Source organism: Etheostoma spectabile, chromosome 21, assembly GCF_008692095.1.
Source record: "Etheostoma spectabile isolate EspeVRDwgs_2016 chromosome 21, UIUC_Espe_1.0, whole genome shotgun sequence".
Taxonomy (NCBI): Eukaryota; Metazoa; Chordata; class Actinopteri; order Perciformes; family Percidae; genus Etheostoma; species Etheostoma spectabile.
The window spans coordinates 21,560,192-21,576,969 of record NC_045753.1 but is presented as its reverse complement, the minus strand read 5'-3'; the positions used below and the strand labels follow the sequence as shown (position 1 = coordinate 21,576,969).

The window sequence follows — 16,778 nt, the reverse complement described above, 5'->3', positions numbered from 1 at the left end:
CCCAACATATTGGCGTTCAAGAGGCAAAGGAAAGACACAAAAGGGGGGAGAGAAAGAGACGATAGAAGAAAGGCTGAAGGAAAAATAGAATACAGATGGATGGGAAGACATCAATGAGATTAGAATGAGGTGGTAATAAGACAGGTGCAGGGTTTAGATGTAAAGGGAGGTGGGGCGGGAGATTATGTATGGGAATTGGAGGTGTTAAGGCACAGAGAGTAACTTGGCTGGCTCAAAAGCAAGTGGGAGGAGATGGACAAGACACAGAATGGAAGGCGGAGGAGAAGGAGGAGGGCAAAGAAGAGAGGAATGCTGACTGCAGGGGAATGATCTCAGTGTTAACCCTCGGGACCTCTATTACCTCCATCGCAGCCACTCCGACTGACCCCAGCCCACGACTGACTTATCAGTCTGTTCCACAGGGGCACAAGGGTGAACCCTCCAACCCGGGAACAAACCACAAAACCTAGGCAAGATAGACGTACAGCCAGTGGGCTTAAACACAGCCACCTTTGTCGTCCTACCTGCAGAAGACTGACACACAACCAATGACAAGGCACTCTGTATTACACACTAGGAGAGTTGTAGCTAATTCTGCCATCACATCAGCTGAGGCAGAAGGTAGAGAAAGGTACCCATAGTTGCACTTTGCGTGGATTCCCTTTAATTATCACCAGCCTACTCAAGGTGGCACAATTTCAACTGTTTTATGAGGCTCTTCCAGATTTTCCTCTGGCAAAGGTAACAATATGAGAGACAAAACCTGATGGATCAATTAGTCAATCAGCGGAAAATTAATTGACTTTTTTGATAATCGATTGTTTTCGCAATTTTGCTAAGAAAATGATGACAAACGTTCACGCTCTCCCGCTTCTCAAATGTGTTTTCTATGATAGCAAATAGAATTTTTTTGATCTGACTATTTTCTGGGATGACAAATGATTAGTGAATGATATAAGTAACCCTAAATCTTTAAACTAGGATTTATTTTGAATAGGGCTCCAGCTGACTTGAGGCATCCGTGTTTGTACACACCCCAGAATAGGTTACCACCTGGTCAGACATATTGAAATCAAAATATTTGGTCTGTATTAATTACATTCATAACAATGAGGCAAATCAACTTCTGTCTCAACAAAACAGAAATCACAACACCCTATAAAGATTTACCATGGACTGAAAGGGTTTAACCTGAAGGACTAACTGGTTTTGTTTTTATAATACAGGAATTATTTGATGTCAAAAGTAAAAGAGCTAGAAAGGTTGATAGTTGTTGAATGAACAGTATCTACACTTTGGCAGATGGTGATTGTAATTTCCATTAGGTAGGAATGCAGCACCAGCACTGGTATAGTTCCCACTGACTAACCTTTGCGGCAGAGAGCCAGTACTACGGACTACTTTGGTCTCTGTGAACATGGCTGTCAAGCTTGGACAGGGCTGTCTGTATCTGCAGAGGGCAGTGGCATTTACAGGACAGTGCATATTTGCATGGCATCAGATAAAACCCATGTGCTTAATCTCTGCTGCCCTCAGGACTCACTGGTGTTCACCAACAACTGGGCCACTGACTCCGTAATCATCACAATGCATGTTCTGCCCTGCCGTTACCATCATTATACTCAAATTTTGCTACTGTGGCACTGCAATGTGATGGCCGTTAGATCCAAACCACTCTCTCCTCAAGTGGAGACGAGTGTAGAGAGACACCCGCAGGGATTTTCCTTCATGCAGACAATCATCTAACTACATTTCCTGGCGTTTAAACACAGTAAAAACAGCCAGAGGCACTTTCAAATACAGCTCAATGCAAATTAGCATCAGAGAATTATGAAAATGGACTGAGCCCTATTCTCTCTACTTGATATAAGCATGTCAAAATAGTATTCAGAACCTCAAGTCCTTATGGGAGAGATATACAGTACATAAGCCAGCTAAGAACTGAATGACACATGGGGATTTATTCTCTAACTAATGATAGCGTACTTTAGTGGTTGAGTGCTGCCGACCATAAGTTGCCTTATCAGTGGCGCTGCAATAGAAAGGCTATCAGTGAAACAGTTTGTGTGTGTGTGCTCTGATCATGAGCATATGTGTGAGTCTGCATAGGCCAGAAATAGCCTGAGCTCAGCATTACAACCTCCTGCAGACAAAGACCAATAAAAAAACTCACTCATGTTGCCACTGTTGCTTATTCTTCTCTCCCCCTGCAGCATTTTTACGTGATTCTGTGTGATACGGCTGCAATATACCTTCTTCTTTACACCTGCCCTTCTCATATAAACTAAGCATGCACAGTTTTTTTCTGAGGCGAAATATCCTGATTGAGGAATACCCCAAAAGCATGGAAGTTTAGTACCTTAAACATCTAATGTGTGTTCGACTGAAGGGAATCTTAGGCCAGTTGTAGCTTAAATCTAAACATTTATAAAAAAGAAATAAAAGGTATAACGGTGCAGGTTTAAAATCTTAGACTTGGTAAAAACTCAGCAGTGACAGAGTAATCCTTTCCCTTTACAAATGGCTACGTAGAAAATACCCCCAAGCAAAGCACTTGACCTCCAGGTGCTCTTGTAGATGTGCTTAGAGGCTGGTGGGACACTGTGGTCGTTGTGGGACGCCTCCATTGAACGTGGCTTTTGAAATCTAGAGCTGCAAAAAAATGAGGCATGCTCTGCAAAACATTTTCCTGGCTGAGACAAACACAAAAGTGCCCAATGTTTAGACAGGCAGCAGGCTTTGCTAAAAACAAGCTTGCCTGTTCACAGTCCAAAAGCTGTTTTATCTTCATTCTGGTTTAATTAGAGAGACCTTTCCCAAATCAAAGACCGCTCCGTGGAGTCCCAAAAGTGGAAAAGGCCTGTCGTCAGCCAGTGTGAGTGATTTGGTCTAGACTTCAGCTTAATAGGACCACAGTGTGCTCAACTGTGGCCCGTCTATATGAACATAGTGGTGTAAGCAGAGCAAACCCCCACAATCAATAAAACAACCAGCCGTTCAGCGTGGAAGTATTGGCTTCATCTGCAGCCCAAGGACCTGCTACTTTGAAAATGGATATTGACACAGATGAGTCAGCCTCCTTGATACTGCATTAAAATGTGTCTATGAAGGAATATGTGTTGTTGAGGTATTACTAAGTAGTTGTTATCACGGTAGTGCTTATACAGTACATGACTCACCAGTGTGACCACAGAGCATCTTCTCAATCAACCCACACAGGCTTCCTCCACTTGTTATAAAAACACACACAAACACATTCATAAAAATGCAACTGTGCACATCATCGCAGACACTCATCCTAGACGCACGCGCGCGCACACGCACATTTCTCCCCAAGGCTCTTGAGTGTGTTGATCGATGTGTTGTTGATGGGGCACTCCTGACCCCTAACCCTTCAGCAGTTAATTGATTCCTCCCTCTTGAACAGAATGATTGCCAAATCTATCTGTCCATCAGCCAAACCCCAGTTCATCATCAAAAACACGATATACATTAGAAGGCTTAGAGTTAAATGCTAGACATGCAATAGAGCTGGACACATCAGACACACGCTTGCGCACGCACACTCACACTCACACATGTCTTCAGGAAACACTAGCCAAATATAGACATAGCTTTCTGCCTTCAAATCCATATTGGCTTGTTAATTTTGGAGACGGTAGACCAAACCTTAACTCAAACATACTGTAGATCTGACTGAAAACAGCAATTTGGGTACAGAGGAATCTAAGAAACCAAATGTCAAGATAAATATTTTTCACTGGCCTAAATATGGCCACTAACACTGTGTTTTCAACAGCAGGGCTGAAAAAGAAGAAAAAAGTTTAAAGCCAAATAACAGCTTCTATTCCAGAAGAAACCGTGGACTTCACAGGCACTGCCTCGTTGGAAATAAAAAAGCTGAATAATCTTGCAATCTTTTTTTTGACCCTGAGATGATAAGACTGGGGATGTGGTAAACACAGAAAAAAAATCAAGAAAAAGCACAAAGAAAAACATTCCCAGGATCAGACACAAATCCATGCACATGCAGCATGATTGCTGGAAAAGCTAATGCAGCAGCTGTAATCAACCATTGTCGTATGATTTTTGTGTCATTCCTCAAATAGAGAATGCTCCAATCAATCCATCTATATATCCATTTATACATGCATATACATCCCTCTATTTGCACACACACCCCTTCCTCCCTCCCTCATTCCCATAAATCATGACATGATGCACCCCCCCATCCGCTGTGGCTCATGATCTGACCTCACATTCTTTGGGCTCACATGGCTCCATGATGCTTGCGTCCGTCGTGTTGTCTCACGCTCTCATTTTGCCCGTGCAAACAGCCCCTGTTATCAATCCTAACATCAGCTCTCACCCCCAGCCTCCACGTCTCAATCCCTGGATAGACGGTGAGGTGGCCAGGAGCCCGTAACCATAGAAACCTCTGCCGCTGCCTGCTCACTTGCTTACCTGCTCTTGTATGAGCTGAAACAGGGAGCTTCTATCCATATACTGGCCAGGGAGGTGAGAGGAGCCACCGCGGACAAGGGCATAGGGAGAAGCAAGAAAGGAGCGGTGGTGGTGTTGGTAAGGATGGGATAAGGTGGAAGGGGATTTGGTTAAAGTAGTAGCTGGTTTCTAAATTGTAGCGTCAGGCCCCTTTCGTCGCTGCTGCTTCCCCCCCTGGGTGATGGAGAAAGCCTGGTGAGCTCTGCCCCTGGATTTCCTTGCTGGTGGGTGTCGCTGGGGTAAGAACCGGTGCTGTGTGGCTCTGTGTTGGTGCTGGGAGTGCAGACGCTGGTGCAAATGGGCCGTGACTCTGCTCTGTGCCAGTGCAGCGTGGCGCGGCAGTAAACCCAGCTTCAGCAGACGACAGGCAGGCACACAGGCAAGGCAGATCCAGCAGCTCTCATTCACTCTCCTCCTCCTCCTCCTCGCTCTCCTCTATCCCATTGCACTGACTGCTACCTCTCTCTCTCTTCCCTCTCCTCATACACACACTGCGCTGCCTGCATACCAAATAGGCAGGGGAGGGAGGTGGCCACTCTCTTCCAATTAGAGACGGGGAAGGAGTGGCCATGGGCTGCGGCTTCTCTCCTCTCCTCACTACAAGTAAAGGCGTCTCAGGGAGGGAGCAGGGGATGGGCTCCACTGCGGCTTTGCACTTACTACAGGCACAGACCCCCCACACACATGTCTGGTCTGCTACTGACAGGCATACACACACAAACCCACGCACTGTAAACAAGACAAAAGCTACAAATACACAGACAGGCATAGGGTGAAATCCTCACCATGTGATGATTGTGTTCATATTAAAACTAAGGAAGACAAAGGAGATGAATGGCACGGGGGACGACATAAAACTACTAATGATATAAATAGCACTGATGGGCCCCTAAAGGATACTATAGACTGCTTCGCAACCCTTTACAGTACATAGCTGTGCTAATTATAAGCATCGGCACATTAGCACATTTTATGCACTGCTGCGCAATCAAGCAAACTCCCACCCCCAACACAAATGCACAAACATAAAATTAAATTAGACTGTTTGGACGGCTCACTGATCCTCCAATGAACTCAAAATAATACCACCCTAAGACAAGACCACACAAGACAACCATCCTCAATACAACACCTCATTATAAGTAATTCCAGAACAAAGGCTCTTTTTGTGTTAATCTGATGCATAATGAAGAGACTGGCATACAGGGAGCCAAGCAAGAAGGTCAGACTATACAAATGGTTAAGGAACTTGTTACTGCTGCATGTGGGCGGCAGGCAGTGGCAGAGTTTGATTTGATTAAAATCCTCTTTAAAAAGGTGTTTTCTTTCTGTACAAATCTGCAGTGACCCCTCCTCCTCAGGACAATGCCGAGGAGGGGGATGAAGCAGCGAGGGAGACGTAACTTTGAACTGGTAAGAAAGTGAGAGAGCCTACAATGCCCTGGAGCCGATTGTAGCTGAAGATGTTGTCAGGGTTGGGACCCGGTGATGACTTACACTGTGGTTGAAGCAGGGGTGATTCTGGTCCTCTGCACTGTTCCCTGTGAAATGTCCTACCAACAGTGTAACTCTGCCTCTGGCTCGGTGACCAACAGTGCCTCTGCCTGTTTAAGGAACATGATTGCACCAGATGTTTGGCCTACTTATATTCTTACAGGCGGGAAGGCTTATAAATTCTTCTAAATGTGAGAAACATTTTTTAAATATCTGGAGTTAGTCATTACAGCAATGTGTATTGTGCTTTATTGGCTCGGACTGATGCTGCTGACTATATGAAGCCATTACAAACTACTGTATTTGTCCTAATAGATTGGGCAGAGCTCCCAGACTTTCCTTTAGTCACCTTCCACTATGCCCATCTGACACACTTTTTTTTAAAACAAAACCTCAATAATGACCGTCCAAGTCTATAACAATGTCCGGATTCCCTTCTACTTCTTTGTTCAACGGCTAATCAATGTCCGGAACTAATTTGCCTCCAATATTCTGTAGTTGTGACCATGGATATGACAAATCTAATTCTAAGGTCACTGATGGAAGAACTACAATAAGGGAGACAGATTGATAGAACAGCCAAAATTAAACTAGATTCAGCTGTTGCCTTGGTAACCACAAAAGACTCCCATCAAACAATGATATACAAGTACCATTAACTAAAAAAAAAAAAATCTAGTGCAGTTAGAAATTAAAGCAGCCTCTTAAGACGAAACAACCAGGCTCTACCATATGTTGGAATTTATTGTGACAGTGTATGTGCTGTATGAATAACATTAGCACAACACAGTTTTGGCTCTGTTATAAAGAAAGCCGCATGGCGAATGCAGCACTATTCAGTCACACACTATCAAATGAAAATGGCCTTGACTGAGCAAAAATGGCACTAGACACAGGTACAAAACATTCCCAAATAGATGAACAAGATGCCAACTAGGCTCACAGCTGCACCACGGGTCAAGCCAGTATCCGGTATCATTGTTTCCATTAAACTGCCACCAAGTGACATTATCCAGATGACTGACAGAGCAAGATAAGCCTCCAGTAAAATACGGTCCCTGCTGCCCGAGGCGTCCCCAACTGAATTGTCTCCCTTGAGCCTGACTAAACCCTTCATGTTCTATTCACCCCCGTTGGTGGATGGATGCTGACGGCAGGGTGAACCCAGGCAGCCAGCCCTTTCTTTAATAAGGCCTAAGAGCAGCAGACAAAACACTGGTCTAGCCTCCGTGTGAGAGAATAACAAGGTCCTTCTGGGAGGCAGGAAAGCGCCTTAATTAGACCGCCACTCTGCACATCTTCTCACCAGCTTAATGACCTTAAGTTCCATAAGGCATGTGTTTATTTATTGGTGTCTATGTGTGGATAGTTGTGTTTCTGTCAGTGAAACGGATGGTAAGGAGCTACAAATGCGTGCTTTAAAGCTCTGAATTCAGTGTGTCTTCATGCTACACAGGCTTTAAGCATGAGGGGTGCATGTATGCTTATTTATACAGCAGTCGCCACATGCTGTAAGTGTATGCAAACTGTTTTTTCTGGATTTGTCTATGTGCACAATAAGATCCTAGAGCTTTACAATCTAATGGATGGGTTGCAAACTTAACTATGATATTAAATAACTGTTTATCAACAAAAACTTTGTTTAAATCTTGGTTTAGTCCTCCTGAAACTTAGATGAAATGCGGCCCTGTTGCTCACTCAAGACTGTGGTGTATTCAATTTGGATTGTTCTTGCAATGTCAAATTCAGCATCGACAAATATTTCACGGGTAGCTTCTTTACATTTTTTTTTTTTAAATTCTTTAAAAATACAACGTGGCAACTGGCAACCCTATAGTACTTGATCAAAGTTTAAATCTAGATGGTCTAAGTCTAGATTGGTACTTTCCAGCATTTTGTTTTGTTTTTACACACACACACACACACACACATATATGTAGTGGTATATTTAACTTAATAATATATAATAAAGGTACTATATAATAACAATTATTTTGGAGCAATTGCAATATCATTGTCCAGAAGACATACTTTATATACTATACTGAAAGCCTTGTGTGTTTAATTAGGAGCTGATTACCTTATTCCTGAGAACTGAGGAATGCAGACATAAAGGCAATAAAGGCATAAGGGCAAAGTGTGTATGTTTTTTTTTGTGATCTTGGTGCCCTACAGCTATGAGGAGATTTTTGGCAAGAGTTATTTAAAAAAAAAAAAAAAAATGCAGAGCCGCTCAGACAGACTAGTTACACAGAGAATGTTTAGAAATGTTCTCATTAGACAGCATCTTATTAACCGGACTTGTTGGGGCGGGAAGAATATAAGTAGTGCAGAAAGAAAGCAGTAACCAGAAATTACCTAAAACTGGTTGTCGAGGTGGATTGATGGGAAATAGACAAACAGGTTTCATTGGATGCATTGATGTGGATATATGAGTGAGGTGTGTGCTGGGAAATACTCCTGCCATCTACCAACCTGAAAAACATTAAGCGGGAAGAGAAAATGAATAAATACACAATTAAAGGAGCAGAGAGAAGAGCTACACTCTGAAAGATCAACAGAGGGCAGAATTAAACTTCCAACCACAGACCTGACCACAGGACTGTGAGTTCAAGAGATGAGAACACTCTTAAAGACTATTGCTCATCTGTAAAATACAATTCACACTCAGTGTGTTGTCATTGTGCAGGATCACAGCACCACAGTGTGGCTCTATTGTTCTCTGAGCTGAGAAATTAAGAAGACAAGTTGTTCTGCTAGCCTCAACTAATCATGTGAATTAAAATAGATGGTGCTTCACACTCGAGCCATGCAATGCCGAGCAGCAGTGATTTTGCAATAGAGGGAATCACCCGCATGATGAAAAACGGCAGAAAAATGAATCAGGTCACTGAATGACACAGTTTTAGCCCAAACTGCTCCACTTTGAAGATCTCTTGGGGACATAAAACGGAAGAAGCAAAGAAGGGGAAGCAGAGAGTTAGAGGAAGGGAATTAAGAGGAGAAATGGAAAGCAAAGGCAAACTGAAAAGAATGAGGGGTGTATTAACATTTCTGTAAAACTGTAGAACTGTCAGACTGACTGGGAATTCATTGGGGAGCCACTCTTTGAGCCCCATCTCTGCCATATTAACATCTTATACTGGGACAGGTCTGTCTCCAAAACATAAATTACCATTTCTGACATTACAGATGCCACTTGTAGTTGAGTTGAGGACAGGCTTCCTATGATAGGTTTAGGAGTCACAACAGTAGGCTTAAGAGTGGAGAGACCTCTGGTGTCTAAACCTGCAGTTGCATCCTAAAATGAGGGCAGCCCCGTTGGCCGATGGGATGTGCTGACAAACCACTTATACGTGTCACTTGAGTTAACCTGAAATAATCAAAGTTCATTTATCACTCCTGTACTTCCGTTAGGACCATGTTTAGCATAGGAAATACTTCGACAACATAACTTAGTGTCTACATTTACTGTACTGCTTTCATTTAATATAACTGTTGACAGAATTATATATCATCAGTTTGAGAAACAGTGCTAATTAAGCCAAGTCTAAGTTTATATGGATTGCAAAAAACACAATTACTTCTATTTAGGCTGCCACTGCCCACTGTGCGTAAAAGCAGCTGTGATCATAAGTCACTGGTATACACTATGAGGGGCCAAAAATTCTTCTGCCTGTTTTAGAAAATTGGCAAATGTTGTGCATTACAGTATAAAGAGAGCATGGGAACTATAACTATACACCAACACCCAACCAACACTATTTAATTATTGTCTTGTATTTTGACATAATCAATCAGCACAGAACACAAAGTAAAAGACTAAAGAGAGCTTATAGGTAAAAAAGGAAAGAAATATCACAATTGTACTGAATTCTACACATAGATGGCTCTGGTTTAGTGGCAGCCTGTTGCCGCAGCTTATGTTACTCATATACTCTACCTAAGTCGCCAAGTATTAAAGGGGCAAGGGTTAAAGTCAGGATTAGGGCTATATGTAGCATTTTTGAACGGTCATGTATCAGTGTCAAATCAGATGTGATAGCTTGTAGTCAATAGGTCACATGTGTAACAATTTGGAGAGAAAAAAGCAGCAAATCAACATTTAAGTTTTATCAACAATTTGAATGTAATAGCTGACTGATTATTTTTCAATGGAGCACCTCTGTTTAAAAAAAATGATCCCTATTACCGTTCAACTGAAATGCTGTGTCATCTTGTAGCATGAGAGAGAGAGAGACAATGACACAATACAATGGAGTCATCTCTGCTAGTTTTACTGACAGCTCACAGGTGCCCTAAAGACTACGTCCAATGTGAGAGGTGGTTTGACAGCTGAAATCGAGGAAATAATTACCTGCTCTACATAAGGACATAAGGGCGGGGTATTTTGGAATGGAAAGACAAAGAGTGCCTTGGTGTGGCCAAACTGACGGACCTCTATTGGCTCGGTTGTGCAGCAGTCGCAGCACTTGGCCGCTGACACCTGTTCACACATCCAAGTGTTGTCACAACTGTCGTAGCCCCGAACACACGAACACTTTCTTTGTGGGGACCCGTCATTGACATAATGCATTCCCTAGCCCCTTACCATAACTTTAACAAATAAATGCCTAACCTTAAACCCGTCCTTAAACCTAAAATAAACTAATTCTAACCCTAAAACCAAGTCTTGACCCTCAAACAGCCTTTAAAGTTGTGGGGTCCAGCATTTTTGCCCACAAATGTGCCGGACCCCACAAGTATACTGTATTCCCGGTTTTTGGACCATCTGTAGTGAAATGTGAACACACACACACACACACACACACACACACACCACACACACACACCCACACACACACACACACACACACACACACACACACACACACACACACACACACACACACACACACACACACACACACACACACACACACACACCACACACACACACACACAACACACACACACAACACACACACACACACACACACACACACACACACACACACACACACACACACACACACACGTATTTAAACCGCAAGTGTGTCAATGCCTTGTTGTCCCTTTCAGTTGTCTCCATGGCACGCTGTTAGTTTAGTGCAGGGCTAATCACTGAGACATAAACGGTTTTATCCGTGGCCGCTGAACTAAACAATGCCCTGCTCAAGGGCACAACTGGCACTGTAAAACTGTGCACAGGGATTTTATATGCAAGTAGGGAAGATGCAACTGGTCTAAACTACTATAATTTTAATTGTACACATTTTACTGTTTTATCTTTTTCTGTTAGTTTCACTCAAAACACTGCTATAGACTGAAAACCAAATGAAAACACAAACATCTAGTTACATAACTTTAACTGCAGTCAACAGCTTAAGTTGATTTCAACTGTTTGATATTTTGTTACATACATTTGTGGATTTCCCCCTCCACATATCTGTCTCATATTTCTTGAGTAGTTAAAAACAAAGAAAACATAAACTCTCATGACATGACACACAAAAGGCAATGGGCTCAATCTGTCATGTCTCATTTTGCTAGAGAGGAATAACACACTGAAAGGTTCATCCTCTCAAAGACAGTGATTTTGTATCAGAGGGAAGATTCATTTTATTTATTTTAATTATTGAAGGTAATCTATTAGTATAAAAAATGTTTTTAAACAGGACAGTAGCTGACAAAGTCTTCAACAAAATGACGCAGCAGTACATCAAATGGGTATGACAAATCTACATCCTTAAAACAACAATACTGCTCACAATCCCAAACTAGTGAGAACTTAATTTATGTGTAATTGTGGTTGAGTGGTTGATTGAGTGATAATTATCACTCAACTCAAAAAATAATTTGCTCGAATTTTAGGGTGCAGTATAATCTCTAGTTTACTGAGTTGTTATAGTTTGAAATATGCAGACCTACACCGATAAAGCTTGAAAGAAATAGTGTTCTTGGCAGAAAAATAAATTATCCAATCTAAAACCTGTCTCCAGACCTTCTTATCTGGCCACCTAAGTAAATAAAAAAGATCTGATTTAATTTTCCCTTATCTGACTTTCAACATCAGTGTCAACGAGGAGACAGTCTTCAAATCAAGGCAACTCATAAAGAATGCTTTTAGCGAGCACAATGTGACCATGTGCTCGATACTTTGGGATCTAAAGCCCTGATGTGGAGCCCACGGATGCCTCCAGTAGCGAAATGGTGGGTGACGTCACCCCGAATGCTTTGGGCCGGAGGCAGGACAAGACTTGAGAGAGTTTTAGGCAGCTAAAATTACAAACTGGCATCAGATAAATTTAGAGGTGCAATGCTAAAATCTCTCCTTACCGAATGGAGTAGCTGTCTTCTGTAAATACATGTGTAAAATACCTCCCACTCGACTCTCTCCAACTGCTAGCAAATGAACCAGCACCGGGTTAAACGTTACGCAAGCTAAATACAACTCAGATATTGGCATGACTAATGATACAACTGGAAAGCTAGATTTCAGTGTGTTGGCAGCAGAGGTGAACACATATATAAAAAAAAGGCAAGGAATCATTTCTGCCAATCAACTAATTGATTAAACAACTAACATTCTGTGCTCTGGCCACACCACAAAGCATGGTGGAAAGTAACTAAGTGCATTTACTCCAGGACCATTATCAAAAACAATTTTGAAGGACATACTTTACTTTACTATTTCCATTTGATGTATACTTTATACTTCAACTACAAAAGAACAGAAAACATTGTATTTTTTTAATACAATACACTAATTTGACATTGATTATTATTTTGCATGTGGATGATTTAGGTTATTAATACAAAATAAAAAACAACAAATGAATTCCAACTTAAATAGGTGAAGCTACCCAAAAGTATTTAAAGTAATTGAAAATAGCTCCACCTTTACCAGCTGCAACATTAAAGTGATAAACACTACAATGCCTCAATAATTATAGTCCAGTTTTAAAATGTACAAGATTCTGAAATGGGCCATTCTGAATAACGAGTACTTTTACTTTTGGTAGGCCTAAGTACATTTAGATACTTTTACTTTTGTAAGGTGTTGAATGAAAGACTTTTAGTAATTGTACACTGGAGTATTACTTTTCATCAAGTAAAAGCTCTGAATACTTTTTTTTCACCACTGCAACAATGACACCAGTCCTCAAAAAAAACAAAAACACAGCAGAGTATAATTCTGGCAGTGACAATTCTAGACCAATCACTAGAGATCAAAAACTATGAATTAGCCCATGTCCAATTAGTAGTCGCCTGTGAAACAGGGAGACACTGCAGCATACAATGCACTGGTTATTAAGGCGCATCTCATTATACTGACAATTGAAATTGTGCGGTGAGGACGCATGGCTCGGGAGGTCCAGTCAGTTTGGAGAACGTCCCTCTGTCGGCGGAGAAAGGGAGTGGCCTGTTCGGCACTGCTTTACAGTAACGCTTCCTTAACGGGGCACATGCGGCCAAAGACAATAACACATCACTCAGGACAATCGATGACAAAAACATCGGACCAATACCCTATATCCCAAAATTACACAAAACAAACCGAAGCCGTTCCTGCAACACATGGCCCGAAGAGTACTCGCAAACAATAGACATGGTGTTCATATTATCATAGAGACTGCACTACAGTATACATATGCAGCGCCTAATTATGCTCCTCCCTCCTTTAGTCACTCATTCAGTTGCGCCACACAAATAATTGTATTCACTCAGTCACTCCAGCTCTCCTTAGGCGCTTTATTCACTCATTCATCTTCACCCCATCATCTATTCACTCCCCCTCCCTCTTGTGCACTTGTGCTATATGTAGTACTACTCACCCTTTCATCTACTCCCTCCCTCTTCGGTGCCATATATATATAAAAAAAAAAAATTAATTCATTCACTCCCACCCTTCCTCCCTCCTTCTTTTCACTCATTCAATCCCTCCTCGCACACTAACCCACTAACTCACCCACCCTCCCTCCCTCCCTGTAAAACGCACCCACAGGCACCAAAAAACAAAACACAGTCATCAACTCACTGTAAGGACACAGGTGGAGATGGAGGGGCAGAGGCGCAGACATACCTTACTGAATGTAACTTTATTTTGATTATTTACACAATTTATCTAAAATGGCTAAAATAAACCAAATACATGATGATATATGAAGATGCCCAAAAATAAAGGTAATTGGGCATCGTGTTATTTGACAAGAGGTCACTTCATTGCTTCAAAATGGGCAGTATCCCACTGTAGTCTAGAGGACCACCTCTCTGACAAACAGCCTGGTGTTGTTTTGCACCATTGACTATGATGTGCTTAAGAACAGACAGTCGGTTATTATCCAAAAATAGTGTTCAATAACTCAGAAAAGCATGCCACAAAAGTCGGGGAAAAGCACTAGGCTACTCCAGTGGCTGACTTTCATATAGGAATCAAAATGGCGTTGCAGGGAGGGACATCAAACCTGATATTAAAATAAGAAATAATACAGGGGAAATATAGTAAAGTTTGTAATTTAAAATGTTTTTGTTTTTTTAGGGACCGGCAGCATGGACCCTCATAAAAATGAGGAAAGCCAAATGTCAAACCTGTTATTGACTGTTGGCTGATGCGCCAGTTCCTGAACAAAAGAAAGCCATCACTGCGCCCTATATTGAAGGACTTGGGTCTCGGCTGCAGTCCCCCTTGCAGCTGGACTCACACCTGGTCACACAGCACCTCTATCAGATATATAGTGATCAATTTTTTGATCCGGTATCAGAGTCCCTGATCTTTGGAGGTGTTGGCAACTTTCCTGACAATGAAGCTCGAGTGGGGACTGCCATAGTGACAGTTATAACCAATTCTGTCCAAAAAACAGCTAACACAGCAATCCCATCCACCGTATTCCAACCCATATAAAACCATATCATCGTCCCAAGTGTCCCCTGTAACTTAAATATTGTGACATTTAATTTATATGAGGTTTAACAGCAAATAATCTCGACCACGTCACTCAAAGTCAATGGCCGGACTGTGTTAGTTGGGAAAATGTTTCGCTGTATTAAAAGCAAAAACACATACAGAATCCGACCAACCCGCGTGCATCAGTTTAAGCATAGATACAATTTCGATATGCATAGGATGATTTTGCCACAGGTTCAGTCTGTTTGGGTCAATTCGACGCGAATTGTGCAAAATTGTTCACAGCCCGCATTACTTCCAGCGGGTTTTCCTAGAATAAAAGTTGTTCGCCGGCGCGGATGAAGGGAAAAAAGTGTGTCCCTGTGAAGCCTAATGTCTCTGCTATCAACACATCATGTTTTGTGGAGCAGTACTCCGCCGTAGCTTTTATATTTGTCAGGAGTTGGAGGATGAAGAAACACAAACGGGACGGCGCCAGTTCCATGGAGTCCGCTAGATCAGCTGCTGGCAGTTGGTGTTCTCAATCACGTCCGCAGATAGGCTTCATTGGCTCACCGAGGCGCCTGTGGAATAAGACACTTAAGTGATCCGGTGTACTGACGCGTCACTGTGTGTGGACAGTCATATCATTTTTTTTTACTGTGAAAGCAGTAAGTGTGACATTGTCTCACAACTCGGACTGTCTGCGGATAAGCTTTATTTCTGGTATTTATTTCGTTGTTTCTGACGCTCCGGTGTACCAGCTGAGCCGGGTGAAATTACACCCTTGGACTTTTTTTTGTTAACTAACTCCAAACAGAAGTCACCATGGCAGAGACGTCGGCAGCTCCAGCCAAAGCCAAAAAGGCAGCAAAGCCCAAGAAAGCTGCTTCTCATCCCAAGTACTCGGAGATGATAAAAGCGGCCATCATCCACGACGCCACTCGGAGTGGAGCGTCCCGACAGTCCATCCAGAAGTACGTGAGGAAGAACTATAAGGTGGGCGAGAACGCCGATGTGCAGATTAAACTGGCCCTGAAGAGGATGGTGACAATCGGGATTCTGCGCCACACCAAAGGCGTCGGCGCGTCCGGATCCTTCAGGTTGAACAAACCAGAAGACTCCAAAAAGTCAACCAAGGCACCGGCACCTGTCAAGGCAAAGAAGGCAGTGAAGCCCTCCAAACCCAAGAAAGCGGCGAAGCCCAAAAAGGTGGCCAAGACGCCGGAGAAAACCAAAAAGGCAGCCGCAAAGAAAGTGAAAAAGGTCGTGAAAAAGGTGACGCCAACAAAACCCAAAAAGGCACCAGCTAAGAAACCCAAGGCAGCCAAGCCCAAGGCAAAACCAGCAAAGAGGGCAGCCAAGCCCAAGGCAAAGACGCCCAAAAAGGCAGCCAAAACAGCAAAGAAGAAGTAAAAGGACAATATCAGAGACAAAGTCGATGTAAATACTTAAGGAAATGTTTTCGTAAATGTATTATTTTTGTAAGGTCTTGCAAACTTATACCAGTAGTTTTTTCTCCATTGCACTATAGCCTACATGCTGTAGAAACAATTGAGCATTTTTAGTTGGCGTTAATAACTGTTAATTTCTGTCTGATCCTTGGATACATATAGACCAGGGTCTTGCTGAAAAGGTAAACAAAAATGTACATACAAGTTGAACTTATTGATATTGTTAGTGCACGGGGTCATACTGAAATTACAAATGTGACAATGCAGCATTGTTGAGCCTTTACCTGTAGACCAGTGGACGTCAACAATATTTTCCGTAAGGCTCTATAGTTGTCATTTAAGCTCCATTCTGTATATTTCCTCATGTTCAGACGATTCATAACATTCAAACATCCCACTGTGTTCAGTCACTTTTGAAGACTTGTTTATACTGAAATTCAATAAACCTTTGTGATCTTCTA

The 16,778-nt window shown here is 42.3% G+C and overlaps 2 protein-coding genes across 3 annotated transcripts in view; one reads left to right on the top strand and one right to left on the bottom strand.

Annotated features, from left to right (window-relative positions):
* rhbdl1 (rhomboid, veinlet-like 1 (Drosophila)) overlaps positions 1 to 4,974 on the bottom strand; it is a 45,101-nt gene extending 40,127 nt beyond the window's left edge. Inside the window, exon 1 of one of the 2 annotated variants that reach the window (XM_032502585.1) lies at positions 4,465 to 4,974. In XM_032502585.1, coding sequence (XP_032358476.1) covers positions 4,465 to 4,503 — 39 coding nt within the window. In that variant the 5' untranslated portion in view covers positions 4,504 to 4,974. Of the gene's footprint in view, positions 1 to 4,254 lie in introns of both variants that reach the window. The other variant, XM_032502586.1, reaches the window with a different exon arrangement.
* Positions 4,975 to 15,449: 10,475 nt separating this feature from the next.
* Positions 15,450 to 16,778, top strand: h1-0 (H1.0 linker histone). The gene has a single exon (XM_032502946.1). It carries the CDS (start codon positions 15,692 to 15,694, stop codon positions 16,277 to 16,279), a length of 588 nt encoding a protein of 195 aa, XP_032358837.1. The 5' UTR covers positions 15,450 to 15,691; the 3' UTR covers positions 16,280 to 16,778.